The sequence below is a fragment of the Microtus oregoni genome, unplaced genomic scaffold, assembly GCF_018167655.1.
Source record: "Microtus oregoni isolate MIOR12 unplaced genomic scaffold, Mior012 000028F_ref0000031, whole genome shotgun sequence".
Classification (NCBI taxonomy): domain Eukaryota; kingdom Metazoa; phylum Chordata; class Mammalia; order Rodentia; family Cricetidae; genus Microtus; species Microtus oregoni.
Genome location: NW_024543087.1, coordinates 13350793 through 13375520, shown reverse-complemented (window position 1 = coordinate 13375520; position 24728 = coordinate 13350793). Strand labels below are relative to the sequence as shown.

The window sequence follows — 24728 nt, the reverse complement described above, 5'->3', positions numbered from 1 at the left end:
GGGGTCGGCAAGGTTCCAAGGCTGCAGTCCGGTCAGAGTCGGTGGGCAAGAAAATCGGGTGGCCTCAGGCACCGCCCGCCGTCCTCGGATCTGGGAGGGGAAGATGAGAGGCGACTGACAGCCAGGGTGCGCTCCTGGGGTGCACGCCGGCCGGAGCAGAACTTTTCCAGTCCGGCGGTGGCAGGAGACGCGCCTGAAGAGTGTTACTGGCGCGGGGACTATCCGAGGCCGCGCCCCGCCTCCTCGGAGGCGCCCCCGTGCGAGCAACACCCCGGGGCGGGGCGCGGAGAGGGAGGGCGGCGGGGCACGGAGCTGCGCGGCCAGTCGGGACACAGCGGCGCGTGGCGCAGGTAAGGGCGCGCTTCGGTGGGCGGGGTCCGCTGCTCCACGAGCTCGGCGGCGGGTGGGGGCTCTCGCCTGCTCCCGCTGCCATGGTCCGGATACCTCCATCTGCGGTCTCGGCGGAGATCTTAGCTTCGTCCTCCCTCTCCCTCGGCCACCCGGCTCCTGTTTGAACGCCGCGCGGGGTCCTAACCCCCGCAGCAGTGAGGAGCGCTAGCCAGGACCGGTGTGCCAGTGTATCACCAAGAGGGACTGCCAGGAGGAGGTGACCTGGCTGGTCAGGGCGGAAGGGCTGACAGAGAAGTCGAGAAGGTGGTGCTGTTTGCTTGGGAGGAGCGTAGACAAATGCCCAAAGGTTGGAGCAGAGTAGTTTGGACAACTCCCGGGACTGCGCCAGGGAAGGCAGAGGAAGGGGAAGCTGGGCCAGACACTACTGCAGAGACTGGGAGGTGTCTAGGGCCAGAATCTTGGACCCTTAGAGAGGCAGAGCTGGGCCTGAAACCTGGAGGGGCAGGTGCGACTGTTCTACCCACTTGTTTCCTTGGGGCAGACACTCTCCGCAGCCCACTGGGTATGTAGGTTGATTAATGGGCCTCCAGCGTGGTCTAGGAAAAGGCCTCCCAGCAAAAATAAGGTCCATGCCAGTCCAGACCAGGAAATACCAGAGTGAGTGCCATACTAGGGTGCGGCTGAGGGGCCTGAGGGGTCAGGGCTGGATGAGGGCGGAGAAGGCTCCAGTGACCCTGCTCAGGGAAAGTCTGGTGTGGACAGAGGCCAGGAATGCAGAGTAAAGGGAGCAGGTCAGACTACTGTTCAGATGACCACAAGGACAATAGCTGACTCACCTGTGCACGACCCAACTTACTTGTCTGGCCTCACCCTATCTGTGAGCATTCAGTCTACCTCGAGTGAGACAGGAGGCTGGGCCCTCGGGAATGCACTGCGTACCTACCTCTGTGAGTCACCCAGCATCTCTGAACCACTTCCTTCTGGCTTCCTGGACTGTCTGTGCCTCTCTCTGTTTCTCCCTTCACACAGCCTGCCACTAAGGAACCCAGAGTTGGCAAGAGGGAGACTCTAAGAAGGCTGTGTCCTGTCCTCGATTAGAGGGGACGGTGGGCCCAGGATTAGGGGGAGAGTTCTCTGTTATTCCACACTGCACTTCCCTGCAAACTCAACTCGCAAACACTCCCAGCCCAGACCTGCATCGGACTCCCAGGACCAAGTGCAGTTTTCTGAGACTCCCTTCACTGTCTCTGCTTAATTTCTCCCTTTTCCTCTGGGTGATGAGATTTCCTGGGGGTGGAAATCCTTCCCGGACCACTGGCCTGGAAAGCACTGTGGAGTTAGTCACTATACTATTAACCTGGGTACGTAGGATCAGCTCAGGTCTAGTCTATGCTTTGGGATGTCTGGGGATGTGGAGCTTAATGCCCAGGTTCTATGCCAAAAGACGCTTCTCTCTACAGTTTGTTCTTCTGAGGGGCAACCATGGTAGTCTGAAGTGTTTGTATCTAGTTAGATCTCCATTTGAGAAAGGACCAGGGACGAGGGTGCGCTGTGATGTAACAGATCGAGATGCTCACTTCTGGTGAGCAGGCGAGGTTGTGGGCTGGGTACCAGGGTAGTTCAAGGTTGCAGTGATAGACTTTCTAGTCTGTCAATTTCTGGAAGCATGGTTGAGGGCCAGGGAGGTCCGGGTCATGTAGCTCACTGTAACCCCTCAGCTGGGCTCTCCTGGTCAGTGGGAACTGAACCAGAGGCTCTGTATCTGTTCTCCTCTTCTTCCACTTGTGTGCAGGGGACTCCAATAACGGTCAACAAAGATGGGTGCAGCTGGGTGTCCCATGGTTTCCTTTTCCTGACTCTCCTTCCCACAGCCTCACCCTCCCCACACAGACGGCAGCAGGAAAGGTGGGGCAGGAATGCCTTGGCCCAGGATCAGGGCCAGAGTCCTGAGGTTCCCGCCCTCCTCTATTCTGGAGCCAATTCTCTGGGAGTCCTGGGTTCTCCCAGAGATCTGTGATGCCCCTGTAGCATCTTTTGGGTGGATTCAGGAAGACTGATCCCCTTCCCATTTACTGGGATCTGCCTGATGTCCCCTGCCCATCCTCAACTGTCCTGAGGGCATCTCTTGCCTTACCCAGGTCTGCTAATCTAAGTGTTTCAGAGTGTAAGGGCTAGGCAGAGTGAAGACACTTTAACTCAACCCTGAGGCATCTGTCAGATCAGCCATTTGGACAGATGATTATCCTTGCCAAACGAGGGTAGCAGGGGTTGCTGGGTGGGGCTTTTCCTGGGCCCAGGGTCACAGAGAGCCCCACTATGGAGGGGGGTCAAGCATGCTCCCTCTCTACCCTTGCCTCATGTCAGGATGCTGCATCGCTGCTTTCTTAGAAGATCCCTCATTTAGAGCAAAACCGTTCAAGGCTCCAGCTGACCTGCCTGCCCGCCTGCCCCAGTGACCCTGTTCCTGAGTGGTACCAGCTTAGTCTGGTTGGGGGAGGTAGACATATAGGGTATGGGCTCCTGCCCGTGCTGAGCTTGTTCATTTCCTGGCTCTATCTGCCACCTATCATCAGGTTTGTCCTGCTGAGTCTGATGTTACCTTGCTCTGAAGCCCTCCATGTCTTCAAGGTTGACTGGAGCCAATTCAAGCTTGTCTTCTGGCCAATGAAGGTGGGCCGTCCTCCCAAGCTGGACTGACACTCCAATGAACCTTTGCTTTTATGTCTCCCCAGTACTATGCTGTCCTCCTCTTCCCCTCTTTCCTCATCTCTCTCCTCCTTTCTGATAAGGTCCCAGGCTGCCCTCAAATTTACAGCAAGATCCTGCTGCCTCAGCCTCCCCAGTGCTGGGTCCTCAGGCCGTTGCCACCATGGTATGCTGCTCATCTTTGTCCCCCCATTGTGGCTTCAGCAGGAAGCCTCCAGAGGCTCTTGCCTCAAGTCCTTCCTGGCTTACTCAGCTCTGTCTAGTGACAAGGAACCCGGGCCTGGCCATCATGATATTGTTGAACTCTTCCGATAGCATGCATGTCCCGGTTCCCTGATGACTGCGCAGTCCCCAAGTGGTAACTTTCAGTGGAAAGGTGGCCAGGGCAAAGAATGACTAGATAGTCATCTCCCTAGGTGCAGGGACCCATGGCAGTGTTTGAACAGACCAAACTGAGCTGAAGGAGACATGCTCTTGGGTGGAAAGGGATGCTTCCTTGGTAGTTTTCAGCTCTCCTATTCCAGGGCCCCATGAGGAAGCAGGACAGAGGTCAGTGGCCAGAAGAGGTCTCCTCTTTGAGAGAAGCTGGACTAAGAGAGTCTGATGTGGATGGTTATGGGACTTGCTTCTGGGAACTAGGGAGGATATTTGTGACCCTATCTTGTGTCCCGTGTCCTTTCTCTCCAATAGGCCCCCTGCCTCACACCCTGGCTATGTGTAGTTCTGAGGAGGCAGACCTGCTTCGGCTGGAGGAGGTCTTCTCAACTACCCTTGCCCGCACCAACAGTCTCATTCTCCAGCCGCTGCTCTTAGCTGGTGAGTCAGGCCCTCAGTGGCCCCCAGGGATTAGAGTCCTGCCTCGTTAGACATCCTGAGGCAGCTTTCTCAGCCTCACGTGGGAGTGGTGGCACTTGATACTGCCATCTCTTGATGGAGCTGAAGCCTTGGTCACAGGGAACTGGTGGGTCCCTTCCCAAATGGCCTCTGAAGACCACAGGCCTAGCTATACCGCTTGCCTCAATTCTTGCTTCCACTCAGGGTTCCTGGTGGTGCTTTGGGGAGGCCTGACTAGAAGGCAGAACACAAGGCTTTCACTTTCTTGTCATGTGACCTTGGGCAAGCGCCTCTTCTCACTGTGCATCTGTAAGGTGGCTGGGGACCGACCCTGAAGACTCCACAGTTTGCTTCTGGGTCTAGAGAGAAGAGGCAGAGAATCGGGGAGCCAGGAAACTTGGCTCCCCCAAGATAATTAGAGTTGTCCTGTTAAGTAGGAGGCATATGCACAACCAGGCTTACTCCAGAGTTCAGCCCTTTACTCCAGCATGCCCTGCCCCTAAGGAGCCCTAGGCCCTAGAGTCTAGGGGTGCTGGTACTGTCTTGAGCACCCAGGGCTACAGGATCTTTCCTCAATGTCAGCTCAAGGAGGGTGTGCTTTCCACAGACCCCGAACCCTCAGACCCCTGTGACAGAGAGTGCCTTCGACTTCTGCAGCAGTTGCATGAAAGTACCCAGCGGTTATGGGAGGTGACAGAACAAAGCCTGCATTCGCTGCGGCAGAGGCTGTACCACCCACCCTCCATGGGTCTGGAGGCCCTGCTGTTGCTGAAGAACGCTGACCATGTCCTACAGGCCCACGTGGAGTAAGACCCCCTGGGGCAGTCTGTGGCTTGGCCACACTGCCAAAGTGTTACCTCCGCTACTTGGTCTGTCAAGGGTCACCGTCACCTGGAGTGGGGTTTCTGGGTCGGGTGTTGGCTTGGCAGCAGGGTCAGAGCTGGATCAGGCCTATAAGATACAACTGTTGAGTCAGGGCTTGAGGGTGTCAAGGAATTGCCTGGGCCATAGGGTTCTGTGGGTGGGATCTGGGACCTCAAAAGGGCAGGGGCTGAGTGTGTTGGGAGCTGGGCTTTCAAGGTGATCTTGGGTTCCCCATAGGTACATCAAGTCCTATACCGACTGTGTGGTGATGCAGGCCTTTAAGAAGGTTTCAAAGAGGAGGAGGTGAGCCTGGGGCTGCCATGGTAGTTTCCCACGTGTGTGGGTGTCTAGAAGAGGGGGATTTTAGAAAGCTCACCCCAAAGGAGCAGGTGTCATGTCCACCTGCCACTCTGGTGTCTGCAGTCAGTGTCCCTGTCTCCTCTAAGGTGTGGCTGCAACACCTCCAGAAAGAGAGCTCAAAGTTTTGCTGGACTAATGGGGTACAGGGCTGGGGTCCTGGGTCTGGGAGCCCGGAGCGTGGTTAGAACAGGGTGGGATAGGTGGGTGCGGGCCTGGAAGGGGTGGAGGTAGTACGTGACCCTTCCTAAATGCAGCGACTACTGGAGGAGCCAGCGGAAGACCCTGCGGCAGCTGCTGTCCTGGGCCGGCTCTGAGGGCTCGGTGGGCACCATGCTGTGCCAGGCCCTCAGCCAGCCACTCACCCAGCACGTGCAGAAATATGTGCTCCTCCTACTGAGCCTCAGGGACACCCTTGACGAGGTTGGTAGGATGGGTGTGTGTAAAGGAGGAGCTGGTGGAGAGAAGCGTGGCTCAGGGAGACCGGGTTAAACAGTAGGGAGGGGCCCCAAGAGAACATAGCCTTGCTCTGCGGAGGGTTCTGGGGGCATGCATCTGCTCTGTGGAATTTTGGGCACATGCCTCTTCCTTGATGGGGGCAGTTGACACTCAAAGGGCAGACATAGACTTTCTACTGGGTGTGAGGACATATGACCCAGGGCCATGCTATTGGTGTCACTGAAATGTCCCTGTCCCCAAAAGAGTAGTCAGGGAGAAAAAGTGAGCTGTGGTTTAAACTTAGGCCAGGCTGGGGCCCTCATAACCACCACGGGGATGAGGGCTGGTGCCGAGACCTTCAGAGCCTCCCCACCTGTCTTGTCCTCCCACAGCACCACCCAGCCCAGGAGCGGGTGATGCATGCAGTCACTCTGTTTGGGAACCTGGAGTCCTTCATGAGGCAGGCCTTGGACCAGGCTGTGACCACACAGGCCCTGTGGCATAGTCTCAGCAGCCGGATGAGGGTGAGTCTGGGGCTTTGGGGCAGCCAAGGAAGGGGGTTTCACATTGGCTGTGAGGCTGTGCTGGGTGAGCAGCTCCTGCCTCAGTTTCCCCATCTGGAAGGAAGACTGTTGGGGGGAACTCCTACACAGCTGCAGCTGGCTCCGGAAGGTTGGCACACAGCCTTAATCTGCCCTTTGTCTTCAGCACCTTCTGTTTAACAAATGCAAATCTGAAAATTCCCTAAAGGTGCAAAGCCTATGTAAAACTTGGCTGGGAAAATCCCAGTATTCCTTATCAAGAATTTGCATTTGTCATTATCCCTTTGGAAGCTTAATTAAGATGTTTTGGGATATGGAAATCAACTGGCTAAGGTGTAAATTGGAAAACAATAAAGAAGCCATTAGCTAAGGTAAATCGGCCAGGCAATCTCAGTCCCCGGAGGCTGAATCCTCCTGCAGCTGGAAAAGCTATTTCCTTCTTTTTTTGTTTTGTTTTGTTTTGTTTTCAAGACAACTTTGGTGCCTGTCCTGGAACTAGCTCTTGTAGACCAGGCTGGTCTCTAATTCACAGAGATTCACCTGCCTCTGCCTCCCAAGTGCTGGGATTAAAGGTGTGCACCACCACCACCCGGCTTTTTTTATGTTTTTTTTTTCTTTTTCTTTTTTTGCTATTTCCTTCTTAAGGTACCTCCGAGTCTTCTTCCACCTTGAACCCACACCCATTCAACAACAGAAGACTTATATATAACCTGGTGGCTGTCTGTCACCCGTAGCCATCTGCTGGGTCAGCAGAACTGACTTTCTTTCTGGTGGTGTCATGAATTACATATTCCTGACACTGTCCAGCACAACATATAATGCCCCTTCAGGAAAGAGAGTCCTCGTGTCCACAGAAGACAGACATAGCAGGCTTGGACCAGGAGTAGAGAGGACCAGAATAACCATGGGAGACAGGGGATAGCATACTGGTTGTGAGGGTAACAGGAACCCCCTGGCTGTGACAGGGATGCAGTATGGAGACACCCAGGAAAGCCCCAGAGAGAGAAGCTGTGCTGTCCTTCTGGGCTAGCCCAGGGATGACCCCCCCATCTTGGAGCGTGTGTGTGTGTGTGTGTGTGTGTGTGTGTGAGAGAGAGAGAGAGAGAGACAGAGAGAGAGAGAGAGAGAGAAAGAGAAGAGAGAAGAGAGCGAGCGAGCTGGGGACTACCCCAGGCCTGCTGGGATAGTCTCTGGGAGGTGTCTGGGGCGCAGGAAGGCCTGCAGGGCTTCCATCAGCCTCCAGTGTAAACACACTAGACACCTAACTCTTGCCTCTCTCTTTGTCCCACCAGGATGTGCTGTGTACCCCTGCCCACCGACTCCTACAGGACAGCCAGGACATCCCTGTAGTGGTCACCCCACTACGGGCTGAACGTGTGCTGCTCTTTGATGATGCCCTTGTTCTGCTACAGGTTAGAAGGGTTATCGTGAGGTGGGGCTCTGGGATCAGGTGAGAAACTGAACAAACCACAGGCTTAGAGACTGGGGGAGGGGGAAAGGCCAAGGCTTGCAAGTCAAGTGTAAGACTGATGTGGGCTTTAGGGTTTGTCCCACAGCCAGCAACTTTGACCAAACTCACCTGGCGCTTGGGCTCATAGCTGTGTCTCCCCTGCCTCAGCATGGTGGCTTGGTTTGGGGTGTGTGTCCACCTCTGATTGTGTCTGTGCCTCCTCTGATTGTGTCTTTGCCTCCTCTGATTGTGTCTGTGCCTCCTCTGATTGTGTCTGTGCCTCCTCTGATTGTGCCTGTACCTCCTCTGATTGTGTCTGTGCCCTCCTCTGATAGTTCCCGTGCCCTCTGATTGTGTCTGTGCCTCCTCTGATTGTGTCTGTGCCTCCTCTGATTGTGTCTGTGCCTCCTCTGATTGTGTCTGTGACTCCTCTGATTGTTCCCGTGCCCTCCTCTCCTGACATCTCAGTTTGTTCATTGGAGATGTTTCTAGTCCTTCTCTGCTTGTATGAGTTCCTTTTCTTGTTGCTGCTACAAAATGTCTAACACAAACAACCCGAGGGAGAGATAGAAGGAGGAGGAAGCTGGGCCTTTGCTCATGCTGTCGTTTTGTGGGATGCTCTGCTGTCTTATAAACTCTCCATTCCCTTGTGGCCTGTATCTTTTCTACTTCCTGGTCAAGTGAGGATCTGCTGGGCCAATGGGAGATGGTGATGCTCCAGATGGGACGTCCGTCAGGCTCAGCGTAGGGTAGGAGGACCACCATGAGGAAAGGTGGAGTGGGGAGAGCTTGGGGCAGGCTCAGGAGGCTGTGACGGAGGGACAGCTGGCAGCTCCAGCGTGGAGAGTGTGAAGATAGGCGCATGAACCTGGACACGGGTCAGGCTCTACAGGCGGCCTCGGTCCCCAGGTGCGAGGGGCTACCAGGGGCCGACTGTGTTTCTAAGAAAACCCTGGCAACCACACGAGGTAAGGGAGGCCTGTCCAGGTGCCTTGCCAGCTCCGAAGGTACAAAAGCTGCCGCTGAAGGGGATGGGGCTGATGCTCGTCCCTGGCATGGGAGGGGGGGTCCCCAGGGTAGGTGTCTGTAGGCACAGCTCTGGATAACACTCATCTCCTTCCAGGGCCACAATAGCCACTCTTTTGACCTGAAGTTGGTGTGGGTAGATCCTGGCCAAGACAAGTGAGTGACTTCCTCTGCCAGTGTCCCCGGACTTCCCTCCCTGTGCCTGCCCCATGGTACCTGCTCACACCCCCAGGCTCTCACCTGAGCCCCACTGACAACCCTAGACAGGACTGGGGCTCACTGGTCATCTCCGTCTTCCTAGGTGTGTGCTTCGCATCCTCACACCCGAAGAAGAGTTCTCCTTCTGCACCAGAGACCCCCAGGGCCAGGTGAGTGAGGCTGAAGCATGTGGTGGGGATGAAGTCAGAAGCCGGGGAGGGTGGAGGGCCAGTCCTACAGGACTCAGGAGGGCAGCAGGGGTATGCCTAGGGTTTAGTGTCAGGATGTTAGAGGAAAAGGAATTTCCCTAACTGAAGTAGCCGCCCAAGTCATGCCTGTGCCCACCCTCCTGTGCAGCGTTCTGGGTTGTCTAGTCCCTGGACTGTGCACAGGATCTCAGGTCTGATCCACACCAGAGAGGGGCAGTGTACTTGGGGACAGAGTTACCTGTGGCAACAATGACATATTCACTGCCTTCCTGTCCCCACCAGGTTGTCTGGCGGTGGAAAGTGACCCATGCTGTGTGCCAGGCCCTGCGTGGCAAGAAGGACTTCCCTGTGCTGGGGTTAGGCCCGGAGTCAGCTGTACCCCCTGACTGCCGCTGTGTGGCCTATACTTTCCGCCGCGAGGGCCGGCTCTACCAGGCTACCTATGAGGGTGATTGGTGTCGGGCCAAGCCCCACGGCAAGTGAGTCACCATTCCTGTGTGCACTTCCAGCTGGTCATCAGAAGGGAGTAGACTAGACACTCCATCAACTAGGAGTTTTCTCAAGCTTGGCATTTACCTCCTGTGGCTCAAGAGGAACGTAGATGTTTCCAGGATTCTCCCCATGGGAGGTGCCGAGAGTACCCAATGCCCCCCAAGGCTGCTGGCGCAGGAGGTGGGGGGTTCTGTGAGGGATTTCAGTGCTCAAGTGAGGACTAGGTGAGCAGAAAGTCTAGTTGGAAGACCCTAGGGTAGAGGGAGGGAGGGAGGACGCCGAGAGTCTGGGGGTGCAGCTGTCTGGGATGGGTCTAATGGCCTGATGTAGACCTCACCTGCGTTCCAGGGGAACCCTGAAGTGGCCAGATGGGCGGAACCACGTGGGGGATTTCTGCCAGGGCCTGGAGCATGGGTAAGGCTGACTGGGCAGATGCTGGCATATGGGGCAATCAGAGGAGCTGTCGTACATTGGGTAGCCCCGAATCCCCAGACCTCAAACAGGAGTGGGCAGGTAGCTCAGCTCCTCTCCCCACAGAAGGGAGACCTAGCTAGAATAGGAATGTGGGTCTCGGCCTGAGACTGGCTTCCCATAGGAGTGGGGAGGGCTGTCCTGAGGGTTTCTGCAAGGGGACTCTGAGATCTGTGCTTTCTGAGGGACTCCTGGGGGACAAGGACAACTGGGTAGCATGGAGGGATGTGGCAGGGGCTTCTGATTGGGCAAGTGGCCTGGATACTCACCTCTGATCCCACCCAACCACACGGTCAGCTTTGGCATCTGCCTGGTGCCCCAGGCCTCTGAGGACAAGTTTGACTGTTACAAGTGCCACTGGAGGGAAGGCAGCATGTGTGGCTATGGCATCTGTGAGTAAGTGACCTTTGACCTGTGGGGAAGAAGAGCGGGGCGGGACATCCTCTAGACTGCGCTCCTCAAGGTGGAGCCGACTGTTGGCGAATCTCTCCAGGTACGGCACTGACGAGGTGTACAAGGGCTATTTTCAGGCTGGCCTTCGGCATGGATTTGGTGTCCTTGACAGTGCCCCGCAGGCCTCCCAGCCCTTCAGGTACACGGGCCACTGGGAGAGAGGCCAGAGGAGTGGTTATGGCGTTGAGGACAACAGCGAGAGGTGAGTGCTGGCAGAGAGACCCCTCAGCCTTGTTCTGTCCCAGGTGCCTGCCTCCGTGGTACTTCCCTCTACCTCTAGGGGGCTCCACCCACCATGCCTTCTCCTAAGGAGGATTCCCTTCTCTGTCCTTCTGTTCTCCTTGGGTTTCTGACTTCATTTTCTCCTGTCACCCCCTGCCTCCCCGAAGTCCCTGCCAGCAGAGCATCCAGAAGGCACAAGGGAACCGATCTGAGCCCCTTCTCATGCCCTCTTCCCTTAGGGGTGAGCGCTACATTGGCATGTGGCAGGCTGACCAGCATCATGGCCCTGGGGTCGTGGTCACCCAGGCAGGCGTCTGCTATCAAGGCACATTCCAAGGGGACAAGATGGCCGTGAGTGGTAGCCCCTTCCCTGGGCAGTCTGTAGCTGAATTAAAGACAAGCGGAATGGATGGCAAGGGACGCTCAGCTCCTCCACCCGTCTACCCTGACTTTGGCAGGATCCAGGCCTTTTAGCCCCGCTTCCCTTATCTTCAGCTCGGGTCAACCATGCTTATTGTACACATCAGCTAGGAAGAACCAAGGGTGTCATTGGTGAGCTAGTGGCATCCATAGGCCTCCTCACTGGCCCGCACGGGAATCTCCATCATCCCTCTGGGGTCCTTGTGTGACTCCTGCCATTGGTGCCATTGTTCTTAGCGTATGAATGGCATGTTTATTAACGGCATCAGAGAACCTGCCCAACTTCACATCCTGCTGAGACCGAGATCAAACCCTAGTTTCCCAGCTCTTACCTTCTGCCTCCCTGCTGGCCAGGGGCTTGACGCCTGGTGGGGCTCTGGCCAAAAGCTATGCACGGTTTTGTGGGTTGTTTGTTTAGACCCCACCTAGTTCTGTAAGGAACCGAAGGAGACCTCAAGGGGAAGGAAAGGCAAGCATAGGCCCACAAACTAGAGTCAGAAACAAGTTGAAAATGAACTTGTCTGGGTTTCCTGGCAGGTGCAGTAGAAAGGGGACTTGATTGGCCTTGAGGATCCAGGGCAGTAACAGGGAAGCAGAGGCAGCCAGCACTTCCTATGGAGGAATCTCATCTGAGGGCTAACTAGGGGACACAAGGGGTGGGGTTCATGGGACTCAGCACATCTGGGGAGGGCGGTGCCAGAGCTTGGATGCTCTTGGTCTTGTGGGTCAGTGCCCAACCATCCTGGTTTTCTGTCCAAACTCACCTCCCTTTCTCTTTTCTCACTTCCTTTCAAGGGCCCAGGCATCCTGCTGTGTGAAGATGACTCTCTGTACGAGGGTACTTTCACCAGGGACCTGACGCTCCTAGGGAAGGTGAGAGCCATCCGCATCTCCCATCCCACCCCATAAAGCCAGGGCTTAGAGCTGAGGATGAAGGTAAAGAATGGACAGCTGGAGAACACCCCTCCCGCCTCCGTGGTGTCCAAGGGGTCCCATGTCCTTGCCATGCTGTGTGTGGTACTGACTTAGCAGAACAAGGTGACACGGGACTGGAGGATTTGCCTCATGCCCAGAGGGCACAGGCTGGCTGTGTCCATGCTGTGCCCTTACACAGCCGTCACCACCCGAGCCTTTGGCAGCTGTCCCTGGGGTAACAGTTCTTTCTTCCTGCTCAAGTTGATGTGGCAAAAGGCAGTTGGGTCCATGTTGGGTCCTTTGGGAACCTGGGGGACAGTTTGGATGTAGAAGGATGGAGCAACTCCGCACAGCAAGAAATTGCCCCTCTAGATCCCTAGCCTCTCAACAGAGGGGGGTGAGACTTCTAGAATATTCCAGCACCTTGAATGGATAGGTGGAACTCATGGTTGGACATTTCCATCTGACCCAAGTGGGTCAACATTGACACACTTGGCTGGCACAGCTCGCTGGGCACACAGTTATACCTGTCTTCCCTTTTTGCTCCCAGGGCAAGGTCACCTTCCCCAATGGTTTCACCTTGGATGGTTCCTTCAGCAGTGGGACAGATAAAGGACTGTACACACAGGGAGTGCTGGACACAGCTGCTCTCCCGCCCAACCCAAGCAGCACACGCAAGAGGTGAGAGCCCAGCCTATTTGGCAGTGTGTATCTCTTTCCCACCTAAGGTCCCAGGGCTCAGTGGAGGCCTTTTACCAGAGTCCAGAACCCCAGGTCTTCCAGCCAGAGACTCTTGAAGTCTAGGGCTAGGTGAATGTACTGCCATACATAAACTGGAAGAAAAATAGGATTTGTAAGTCTCACTTTGATCCTGGTTTTAGCTTTTCTTTTCTTTTTTATTGTTTTCATTGAACTATACATTTCTCTTCAAGATAGCTTCTAAGTCAAACACACAAGGAAAAAAACGGAAAATAAAATTGTGAGTGGATCTTAAAAGAAAGAGATAGACACGCGGTTACAGATAGTACCTCTTCCTGGCTCTGACTTCTGGGGCGACCAAAATGAAGAAGGAAGGAAACTCTCTCCTCCACAAGGGGGAGACGATTATTTTCCCACGAAAGCAGAAGCCCCTATTGGAAACTCATAGTTTTCAAAGTCACTCTTGCCATATTTGTTGAGAATCTGGGTGTGTTGAAGGAAGAATAATGGAAAATGGTCCCAGATGGAGTTTCAGTGGTCGGGAAGGGGTCCAGCGGACTCATTTACCTATCGTCCCCGCATGTGGCTTCTCATAGTAGGAGCTGGTAGAGGCGGTGGTCGTGGGTGCAGGTGTGGTCCCTGTGAGTTGACGGCACGACAGGGTTCCCTTTGTGAGACGCTGCCTGTTAGACTTAGAGTTGGGTCTCACTCAGCCTGTGGGCAAGGCAGGACCCTCCGCAGGGAGGCGATGGGAGAGGGCAGGACGGAGCGAAAAACAGGGAAATCCTGGACTTTCAGGCACTGGTCTGTCTTGATCCAAGACCTACTGTCTGGATTTGGCCTCCAGCTCCCGAGGCCTTTTGCAGACAAGGTACCCTGTCTCTCCTCTGTTTCAACACACGCCCGTGACCCTCTGCCTCGTTTTTCTCTTCTACTTGTCTTGGAGGTCAACTCTGTCTGCATTCTCCATCCTGCCCCCTTCCTGGGACCTGACTCCAGGCCAGGCTGGTCCCACCAACCCTGCCTGCCCCAGGGGCTTGCTGACTTGCCCTTGTCTTCCACATTTCTTGCTGTTCCCCAATCACAGACAGCTGGGGCTGGGTGCCTTCCCTGTGGAGAGCCGCTGGCAAGGAGTCTACAGACCCTTCCAGGACTTCGTGCGGTCAGGCTGTCCTGGGGAACTGCAGGAAGCCCTGCTGGGCTTCCATGTGCAGAGCTCCAGGGAGCTCCGTGAACCCCAGGAGTACCTGTGCTGTGACAGGTGAGCTTGGCCCTCGGGGTGTCCCTGCAGGTCAGAGAGGGGTTAGGGAAGCTGCTGGGGATGGGTGCTGGCTCAGGGCTGGGTGAGGGACACTGTGCATGGTGCCCCAGGAGCCACCCCAAGGACTGTGCGGGCAGCATGGAAGATATCCTGAAGGAGCTGCTGCAGCACCGCGAGCCCCAGGCCCTGCAGCAGTACCTCAGGAAGGTGAGGGTCCAGGCGGGGGCATGGTGCTAACTGGAGGGGACAGGCCCATGGTGCTCCTGGTCCTCAGAGGGCCTCAGTGTTCCCGGTCTGGGAGGCTGGTCTGGGCTCCCTGGACTCCACATCCCGGCTCTGAGCATCCCTGTTGTCTTCCCCGGGCCTAGGCTCTGAGCAATCCCCGACACCCGCTGGGGAAGTTACTCCGTACCCTGATGCTGACCTTCCAGGCTACATATTCAGGCATAGGAGCCAACAAACACCTACAGGGGATGGCCCAGGAGGAGGTGAAGCTGCATGCCCAGGAGCTTTGGGCTGCCTACAGGTGAGCCTGTGCACAGGGTGACGCGCACGGCCTCAGCACTGGCCAGGATTGCCCTTTCCAAAGGCTTGCTCAGTACAGGACCAGGGGTGTCAGAGATGTCAACAAGGGCTTCCAACAGCTCCTGGCCAGGGGCCAATCCCTGTCTAGTCCGGGCACACCCCTGACCCCATAAGAACTCTACCCCTGCTGCAGGCTGAGGGTGGTTTCAAGATCTGTCTATCCTGTCCCAGCTAGAGCCTAGATCCTATGAGCATTAGCTATAGGGCTTCAGCTGCCACTAGAGTGCCAGCGCCCTCCAGCGCTTACACTGAAGCTCCAGCCTTGGACTCCCAGCGGCAGGAAAGGCTAGACTCGGAAGGCATCCCATCCAGATCGAGGCGGCCAGTTCTAGGAGAACTCTGCTCTCCATTTTGATGACTGGGAGGGTGGAATTCTGTTTCTGTGAGCATCAGCACATTACGCTCTCCTAATTGGCTTGCAGAGGTCTGCTGAAGGTTGCCTTACAGCGCCAGGGCCAGACCCTGCAGGAGGAGGACGTGGAGACAAGGTACCTGGCCAGGCCTTTGTATCTGGGGCCTCCGTCTGGGTGGCGATGCTTCTTTGTAAAGCACTGGGCGTGTATTCTATTCACCAGGCATGGTGCACTGTTATACATCACAGGGACCCATGACCTTGGTCCTGGGATCTTTGTCTTAAATGTGCCCTTCCAGCCTCATCTTTGAGTTGGGCAGAGGGGGAAACAGTTACCAGTGGCTTCCTCCTTCCTGTGTACTGCAAGGCTGAGGTGTGGAGATGAACCTAAAGCCACATAGAGCAGGAGTTAGCTGTCCCCGAGACAGACCCCGGCTGGTTCTGCAGATGCAGAGGTGGCCCTGGCAGCAGTGTCTCCCACCCATTCTGGCCCCTCAGGGACTTGCAGGTGCATGGGCTGTTGCTGCCCCTCATCTTGCCCAGCTTCTACTCAGAACTCTTCACACTCTACCTGCTTCTTCATGAGAGAGAGGACGGCTTGTACAGTCAGGGTATCACCAACCTCAGCCTGTTTCCCGACACAAAGCTGCTGGAGTTCCTGGATGTGCAGAAGTAAGCTTCTCGCTCGCTCGCTTGCTCGCTCGCTCAGCCAGAGATCTAGGGGAGCAGGCAGTTCTACCCAGCCTCAACTGTGAGGTGGACCAGGGCCACCAACCAGCTCCCAACTCATGACACAGAGACTTATTGTTAGTTATAAACACTCAGCCTTAGCTTGGACTTGTTTCTTGCTAGCTCTTATAACTTAATCTTTTTCTGTTCATCTACATTTTGCCTTGTGGCCTTTTTACCTTTCTTTCCTTTTGAATATCTTACTTTCAATGCTTTCAGTTGCTAGAGTATGGTGCCTCTCTTGCTCTCCCCCACCCCTACTGCCTCTAACACATTCTTCTTCCTCAGTGCCCCCCTGACACGTGCATGTCCCAGGTGCTTGGTTGGCCCTGCTGGGATCTCCCACTCTCCTCCAAAGCCCAGGGCCCCTTTGTCACACAGCAGTGGAAGATCACTTCCTTCAGGACCATGTGGCTTCCCCTGGCCTCAGGCTGTGTGTATTTACCTGAGGTTCCTTCCTATTGCGTGTTTAGCCTTCCTGGGAGGGACACAGAAATAGGGCCCGTCCTCTGAGCTCAGACTTGCAAAGTCTCCCATCTGTCTCCCAATTTCAGGCACCTGTGGCCCCTCAAGGACCTCTGGCTGACAAGCAATCAGGTGAGAGGGCAGGGCTCTGCTTGCCTGGGAGGAGGAGCCTGGAGCTTCTGAGTCAGGATTGCCTGGGGAGAGGCAGGTGAGGGAGGAGACCCTAGGCTTCCTTCCTGTCCCAAGTGACTCCCATACTACAGGCTCTTCCTTTTGGCTGGGACTGTGGGTAGCTTACCTGAGCTCTGAGTGCCAGTTTTTTCCTGTGTAAATAGAGTTCCACCAGACCCACCTCATAAGACAGGTCAAGGGCACGTGAGGCCCCTGGCTGTCTCAGGACTCTCTGGAGCCTCCTAGGGAAGGAGATTCTTGGGCTCCACTCCACAGTTTTTTGCAATGCTAGACAAAATCTACCAGCTACTCATATTCACGGTCTTACCTTATGTCCATAAAGGCAAAAAACAAGGGTCAACTCAGAAACCTGAGTTTCAGCAAGTCCTTGGGTCTGGGGACCATTGACATCAGCTTTGGAGCTGTGTGTCACCAAGTGACCTTGGCTGTTCGAATGATTGTTTTTGTCTGTCCATCTTGGTCCTCTCAACCTCTTGGAGCCTCGTCCCCCAGTTTTATAGCTGTGTAAAGTGAAGCTCACAGTGAAGCCGTGGGCCTGCCCTGGACCACTTAGCCATAGTGCAGGGCCGTACTTAAGTCAGCAATGGGGCAGGTGTGGGTGGCAAGGGACCCTGGGGATGAGCATGCCACGCTGGATCCCTGTTTTACCCTCCTATTCACCTTTACAGAGATATTCTCTTGTCCGGGACAAGTGTTTCCTGTCAGCCACGGAGTGTCTGCAGAAGATCATGTGAGTGTCTGCCCAGGTTTGGGGGTGTGGGGTGTGTGTGTATGGTGGTGGTGGCGGTATGTAAGGGCACGGGAGTGCTGTCCCTTCTGACCAGGAGCTACACCCTCCTTACAGCACCACGGTGGACCCTCGCGAGAAGCTGGAGGTGCTGGAGAAGACCTATGGGGAAATTGAGACCACGGTGTCTCGGGTGCTGGGCCGGGAACACAAACTCCCTATGGATGACCTCCTGCCTCTGCTTATTTATGTGGTGTCACGAGCCCGGTGAGTGGGGAGCAGGGTGGATGGATGTGAGACTCGTTCCCACCCTGTCTACACCACACACAGGACAGAGCTGGGGCCATTCCAGAGGTGTCTAGCCCTCTCGGCCAGGGCTGCTCCCCCAGCTGTGGGGTATCTGTAATGCCCCTCTTCTCTTCCTTGTTGTCATGGTACTTTCTCTAGAATCCAGCATCTGGGAGCTGAGATCCACCTGATCCGTGACATGATGGACCCCATCCACACAGGGGGCCTCCATGACTTCCTGCTCACAGCCTTGGAGGTGAGGGACCAGGGCTGGGAGCCCAAGGAAATGTCTCCCTGCCCCCCAACACCGTGGTAGAAAGGGTTCACTGTATGTGTCTCCATGGGAGGGGTCTCTGGTGCTGTTCACAGGGCAGATGGGCTGCACGGACCTTCCGGCTGCAGCTCCAAGCAGCGTGCAGAGGAAAAGCCTCTGCAGAATCCGGCTGACAGCTGGGCCTAACTGGAACAGTGTGCGCACAGGGGGGTGGGGTGATGGCTCTCGGGAGCCTAAGGCCATGTGTATAGTGGGGAGCAGGTCTGCCAGCAAGTTCCAACCTTGCTTATCTCTCCCCCAGTCCTGTTATGAGCACATCCGGAAGGAAGACGTGCGGCTGCACCACCTGCCTGGCCACTGGAACTCTAGGGAACTCTGGTGACATGACCACTCTGGGTCAAGTGCAAAGCTAGGGGCCACGTGGCTGCCGTGGACTTTGGTGGAGCAAGCACTACCCACCTGCCTCCCATTGCCTGGGTCGAGGCAGGCTGTAGAGATGGTGTTTTGCTTCCTACAGGGACACACTCAGCTGCTGCAGTATTAACCCATAGCTGATAGCTCTCTGTTGGCCTCTGGTCTGGGCTTTGATCATCTTGTCCCTGGATGTAGCACCATCTTGGGTGAGAGCCCCAGCTTCACCCTGCCTCCGCCCTTGCTCAGTAGCTGTCAGTCTCCGGACTGCATGCCCGTGATGGTGGAGATGATTCCAGCATTCTGCCAGACCAGTTCACTGAGCGCTGCAGCCGTTCCCCAAGGTCTGGCTTCATCCCGTTCTTTGGACTGAAATGGAAATTCTTACGTTACTGTTCATCTCATTTCTGTTTCTCTGCTCCTGTCTAGAAGGTCCCAAGCAGCAGAAGGCTGTCTGTTCATTCCTTTTCCCATGAGTTCCCAGGGCCTGGGGACCTGCCTCCTCCTCTGCTGGGCTTCAGGCTTCAGCTGGCCTCACAGGAGGACCCTGTGGCAGGAACACCTCAGCTCTGTGACAAGCTGCCTAGTTGCCTCTGGCAGGCCCTGCTCTTGGCAAAGGCATGGGACGTAGACGTCAGCAGTCACTCACCTGGCCTCGCTTGCCAGCAGACTGCAGGTGACCATAAATGACATACCTGAGACACTGGCCTCTCTGTGGCAGGAACAGCAGGGATATTAGAGACTTGCTAGTGCCCTGACATGAACATCTCTGGCTCAGGACCATAGGCGAGGCTGGGCACAGTGCTGGGCTCTGGGTCATTGTGTATAGCTCTGGGAATTCAGCCTGGGTGGGAAGAGGCAAGGGAGACATTGAGAAAGGAAGGTACACACCCAAGGCCAGGGCTGAGGCCCCTGGAAGCATCAGGGAGGACCACCTTCAGAGCCTCTCAGAAAGTGTGAGCACTCCTCAGGGAGGATCACCTTCAGAGCCTCTCAGAAAGTGTGAACACTCCTCAGGGAGGATCACTTCCAGAGCCTCTCAGAAAGTGTGAGCACTACTCAGGGAGGACCACCTTGTGAGCACTACTCAGGGAGGACCACCTTCAGAGCCCGTCAGAAAGTGTGAGCACTGTGTGAAGAGAGGCTGTTGTTCTCCTTCACTGCCGTCTCCGACTGGATCCACCAAATGTTCCACTGTGAACATAGGGCCTGGGCTTGAGTTCTCTCAGGAACTTGTGTCTCCAGGAAGGTCCTTGGAAAGGTCACGTTGATGGAGGCCCCTCCCTCAAAGGCAGCCCCAAGTGCCTGTGACTCGGTCCAGCTGTTGACAAAACCCTGCCACTCACTCTTCTGCTTCCAACACTAACTGAACCTGGGCCTCTGGTCCTTGTGGGTCCACAGGGTTTCCACAGTGTCATGGGAGGTTCCAGGAGCAGCCAGGGCTGTAGCAGACCCTTAGGATAAAATCAGCGTGGAGGAGGATGCAGGAGGAAAAAAGACCGACAGTGCAAGTGGGTACCAGTCAGTCACCCACATCTGGTGCATCCGGAGGCTGGTGGGGCAATCTCGGTGATGGATTCTTTTATAGCCTTTAACTGTCCAGCCTAGAACACCTCCTGGCTTTTGACATGTGAGCCACGCAAGAGGGCAGTCTTGGGAGGTCACGGTTGCTTGCTGTCATCAGTACCCTTACTGCCATAAGAGACCCCAATCCGTAGGCCAGATGTCACTCCACCTCACTTTGTGACTTCCTAGAAAGTAGACCTGGAGTCCGGAGGGAAGACTGAAAGATGGGACATGGTGTGGTTAGCGTCTCTTACATCTATGCCGGCCTTCTCCATTTCCCCTCCTGCCTCATAATGGTTTGATATTTTGCTAGCTGCCCCTCTGGGGATGGTCACAGTTACAGTCAACTTATTTGGGATTTTTAATAAATCCATTTCATCTTTGTGTGTGTGTGTATGTATGTATGTGTGCATGTATAAAAGCAAGAGCTAATATAAAGCGTCTTCCTTGATCATTCTCTACCTTATTTTTGGGGGTAGGGTCTCACCTTGAGCCCGGGGCTCACTGATTCACATAGACTGGCTCACCAGCGAGCCAAAGGGGCTGTCCTTTCTTTGCCACCCACCGCAGGTCTGCGGCTGCAGGTGCCCACCTCTGTGCCCACTGGGTGCTGGGAACAGAAGTCAGGTCACCATGCTTGCATAAGTGCGTTACTGACTGAGCCACCTCGCGTCCCCCACACTCCATTTCACCTTTCATGGCACACTCCTGCCTGTGGGGAGGGGGGGCAGGGAGCATGCAATGCTCACAGATGTCCAGATAGCTGCCCCCTGGTGGAACTTTTAGACATAAGAGAGGCAAGGGCCGTGTTCAGAAGCAGTAATGTTGGAAATAGAGAGCTTGCTTTCGCTCTGTAAGTGGGGATTGAGTCCTTCCCACAAAGGGTATGTATTGTGTGCTGTGTTCAGGGGTACTTCCGGGAGGTCAGAGGGTCCACAGAGTGTTTGCCAGAGCTTGGTAGAGTTGAACTATGCATCTAGGGTTCCTTTATCACTCAGCTGTGAATCTGGTGTTTGGGCACATTTGTCAGGGTCCCTGGACTTTATGTGTTGGGTTTTGAACACCAAAATATTGCCATGCCTGCGTGACATTGTGTTTGGGTGGCTGTGGTCCTTGCCTGGGCTTACATAATCGGGCATCTTGTTTATTTGTTTTTCGAGACAAGGTTTCTCTGTGTATCTTTGGCTGTCCTGGAACTCACTTTGTAGACCAGGCTGGCCTCGAACTTGCAGAGATTCGCTTGCCTCTGCCTCCCGAGTGCTGGGATTAAAGGTGTGCACCACCACCACTCAGCTAATCAGGCATCTTGATGCTTCCACTGTTACTCATTGCCAGAGGCTCCTTCTCCATAGGCTCCGTGTGAGGTATGAACAGAGAGTGGGCCTGTGCTAGCCAGGGCCATAATGTCTGTCTTTGCATGGTTTGGGCCTGCATCATCTGGCTTCCACTGACAGGTACCAGCTGACACTGGGCAGCCCACTGGCTATTGGCTGTCCCTTGGTGAAAATGAACATGGCGTGTTTTCTGGAAGGATCCTTTCCAGGGCAAACATTGCCAACCAGACCTCTACTCATAAGGTAGTTCTTCTTGGTATAGTTTTGGTTTGTAACTACAGTCCTGGTAGGCCCCTTTTAATTAAGCTCATCTACGTCAGGCCCAGACTTTCTCGGGGACCTTGGGGTTTGCAAAGAGCCTAAGGTGCTGTACAGACCTACTGTGGAATGGCTGTATGTGGAAGGTAGGAGTGTGTGTGTGTGTGGGGGGGGGGGGCTTTTCTTACAAGTGGGATATCCCAATGATGATCAAATTAGCTCTATTTTCATTTGAAGACAAATTTTTGCCTGGCACAGCCCACCTTATTGGGATTCCCCCTGCAGACTCACCTCAAGGATGCTGAGGGTAACAATCAATTCAGAAGATTGATCTCTCAGTGTCTGAAGAAGGACACTTAAAAGAAATCCCACACTAGCTCAGAATTGAGTATAACAGAGGATTATTTATTTAGGGGTAGACTCACAGATCACAATCCTCTGCTGGAACAGGAAACAAAAACCAAATCTCACCGCTGGAAAAGAGGCTGGATGGGCGCTTTACATTGGCATAAATAGTATAAGAGGCCACGCCCAAGTGGGCGGGTAACTTAAAGGCTACTGGCGGTAGAAATTCCTACAGCAAGTGTCCTCCTGTGTCAGGTGCCCAAATTAGGGATACTGAACAGGGAGTTTGCTGAGTTCTGCCAGCTGCCTGCATGGGATCGCAATTTGCAGCATTACCACAGACCCTCGTGATTCTGAAGGCTCCAGAAGACACGGAGGCCTGAGAGGGAGTGCTGTCTGCAGCTTCTTGCCATTTTCCTTCAGCATGTCTGCCCCTTTAGGTGGAGTGGTCCCTAATCCCACCTTGTACTGTATACAGTTCCCCTGCAGTGAGGAAAGAGATGGTCTATGAAGACCAACAGGTGATGCCTGCTATCATGTGGCTGGGCCGAGGGAGCACGGTGCCCTCCCAGTCACCAACTGGTCTCATAGTCATATCCTCCCCATGTGAGGGTGCTCCTCACTGGGAGCACTCCCCATAGTGTAGAGCTAGCCGCTGCTTGGAGCCACACTAATCAGAGTGCCACTGGGAAGAGTGACTGTCTCCTCCAGCCCTGGATGATCCCTCTGGCTGCTGAGCCTGGGCAGCTTTTAGGGATGATCTCAGAGATGCCCTGGCTCTCGGGAGGAGCAGTTCCAGTTAGGCTCTGTGGTGAGCCTATAAACACTCCTCCATTGGTGGGATTGGGGAGAGCCCTGTTTTCCTCCTCTCCTGGCTGTCAACTCTGCTGATGCTGTGACCTCTTCTTACTGTGGGACAATGGTCTGTACCTTGTCAATTGCATTTCAATAAAACGCCAAGTAGCCAGGCAGGAAGTACATCTTGTGTCTTTTCTCCAACAGGCATACTTTCTCTGGTGTCATTGTGTCAAGTGTGGTGCATGTGGTGGTCCCTATAGGCTCACAGATCTGAATGCTTGCTCACCAGGGAGTGACATTATTTGAAATGATTAGTAGGGATGACCTTGTTGGAAGAAGTGTGTCATTGGAGGTGGCTTTGAGGTTTTCAAAAGACCAAGCCAGCCCAGTGGCTCTCTCTCTTCCTGCCGCCTGAGATCCGAATGTAGGAACTCTCAGCTCCTTTAGCTCCTTCTCCAGCACCATGTCTGCCTGCCGCCGTGCTGAGAATGAACTAACCCTCTGAAACTGTAAACCAGCCCGATGAAATGTCAGGGTCTCGGTGTCTTTCCGCAGCAAGGAGACATTGACTAAGACAGTGCCTGAGTGGCAGGCTGGTGGCTAACACTGCTGGAGCTTCTGGGGGACTTGGCACACCTCCCTGAACCCCGCCAGCAAAGAGACACAAGACCCACATGGGTTCAGTTTGTCTCTCACAAGGATAGCAGAAGTGTGGCAAGCACAATGTCAGCTCCCAAGGCCCCGGTCCCACTGTGTGACACAAATTGAGCAACCAGGGCCATAGCACAGGCAGTGGGCTATCTAACCACTGTAGGGCTACTTCCAGATTATAGCCAGGCAATTGAAGCCTGTAGCAAAACCTGACAGTGGTGATTGTGGTGGGAATGGTGATGATGATGATAATGGTTATAGATTATGGGGGGTGGTGGTAACTGTGGCCATGGTGGTGGTTGTGGTGACGGTGGAGATGATGGTGGTGGTTGTGGTGATGGAGATGATGGTGGTGGTTGTGGTGATGGTGGAGATGATGGTGGTGGCTGTGGTGATGGTGGTGGTAATGATATATATATATATATATATATATATATATATATATATATATTAGAAAGGTCTGCCATCAGCTGGAACTATGAAGGTGGACTCTAAGGCCTCATAGTGTCTCCTTCCCAGCATCTCTCTTCTCATTCCAGGGGCCGCTGTAGAGCACTGCACCAACACATGCCAGACTGCCAGGAAGCCTTGCCTAAGTGGTCTGTGTGGAGATATGCAAGGTTCCCGGGGTGTCACAAAGAGTCAGAGCCCCTTCTCCATTCCGAGTTTGCAAAGAGAGTTTGCATATCACTCCCCATTCTACTTGAGAATCCAGCATCCCTTCATCCCTGACAGGCCCAGAAAGTGCTCCCAGAAGTCCTGAGTGCTCTGTGCTTCCTTCTGCCCTCCCCAACTCTGTTCTGTCCTCATCCACCCAGTCTTGAGTACATCTGCTTCTCTCTATTCCAGAAGGCATCCTTATCCAGGCTATGGTCACTCTCAAATAGATCCTAGACTTAGCTCCTCCTGTGCCTCTGCTGTCCACACAGCAGCAGGAGGGAGCTTTGAGAAGCCCTCCAGCAGCTTTCCAGAGCACCGGGAATCAAATCCAGTCCCTTTACCTTGGTCCACGTGGCTGCCCTGAATCTCTGCCCATTCGTCACGACTTCTGCCTTCTTTCCTTCTGGCTACATTTACCATCTGTTTTAGTAGTTCTGCAGTCCCTGGTGCCCTTCCTCCACCCCGACCCCTGCTCTTCCGAACAGTCTCCTTCATGTCCTGCAGGTTTCCTGATTCCATAGCACTTCCTGCAAAAGCCTGCTCCCCCAGGGTCTACTGCATCTGCCCCTGTCTGCATCCTGGTGTGTGTTTGTCTTTACTAGTGCATCTGCCCCTGCCTGCATCCTGTCATGTGTGTTTGTCTTTACTAGTACATCTCAATTTCCTGCCCTTTGCTGGAGGGGCCAGGGGAGGCTCTTCGCTCTCTCAGTCAGTACCTCATCCCAGGGATTTGCAAATCCATCCCACGAAACCCCGATGACTGTGAAACTGCAGCTCCCAGCCTCTCTGTGTTCCTCCATCTACCTCCTTCCTCTTTCATGCAGACCAGTAACAACAAAAGTGCTCAAAGCGGCCAGGGCTACACAATGTGGTGCTTGTCTGGGGCTACAGGGAGAGATCTGTGTGCTCCAAGAGGAGGCTCAGACAGTCGAGAGGACTACTGGAGACCAAGGTTGGAAGCACTGTCTCTGATTCTTCAAGAACCTTCCTCCTTAGCTTAGAGTGGTGAACAGTCAATGAGAGAGGGCAGGAAAAGGTAACGACAAGGATTCCAAACCATCTCCCCATAGAATTTCAGATCTGGTTTCCATGGAATTGAGGGGTGGGCAGGGCAGTGGAGGCTGGAAATGAGTTTCAGATTCTTTTACTCTGGTGCCCGTTTGAGAGGAAGACAAGAGGAGTCTG

At 54.6% G+C, this 24728-nt stretch overlaps 1 protein-coding gene across 2 annotated transcripts; it reads left to right on the top strand.

The window, feature by feature from the left end:
• Positions 1–267: 267 nt before the first annotated feature.
• Als2cl (ALS2 C-terminal like) lies at positions 268–19875 on the top strand. 2 transcript variants are annotated; one of them, XM_041677520.1, is made up of 26 exons: positions 268–350; positions 3748–3873; positions 4499–4697; positions 4993–5058; positions 5370–5535; positions 5943–6074; positions 7385–7504; positions 8666–8724; positions 8870–8936; positions 9258–9454; positions 9816–9881; positions 10236–10334; positions 10432–10593; positions 10853–10964; positions 11829–11906; positions 12499–12629; positions 13735–13908; positions 14019–14115; positions 14277–14434; positions 14916–14981; positions 15344–15517; positions 16129–16171; positions 16900–16961; positions 17076–17225; positions 17406–17502; positions 17822–19875. In XM_041677520.1, exons 2-26 carry the CDS (start codon positions 3771–3773, stop codon positions 17900–17902), a joined length of 2859 nt encoding a protein of 952 aa, XP_041533454.1. In that variant the 5' UTR covers positions 268–350; positions 3748–3770; the 3' UTR covers positions 17903–19875. The 2 variants fall into 2 exon arrangements, with proteins under 2 accessions (XP_041533454.1, XP_041533455.1); XM_041677521.1 differs by lacking the exon at positions 268–350 and adding an exon at positions 2922–3021.
• The last annotated feature ends 4853 nt before the right edge of the window (positions 19876–24728 follow it).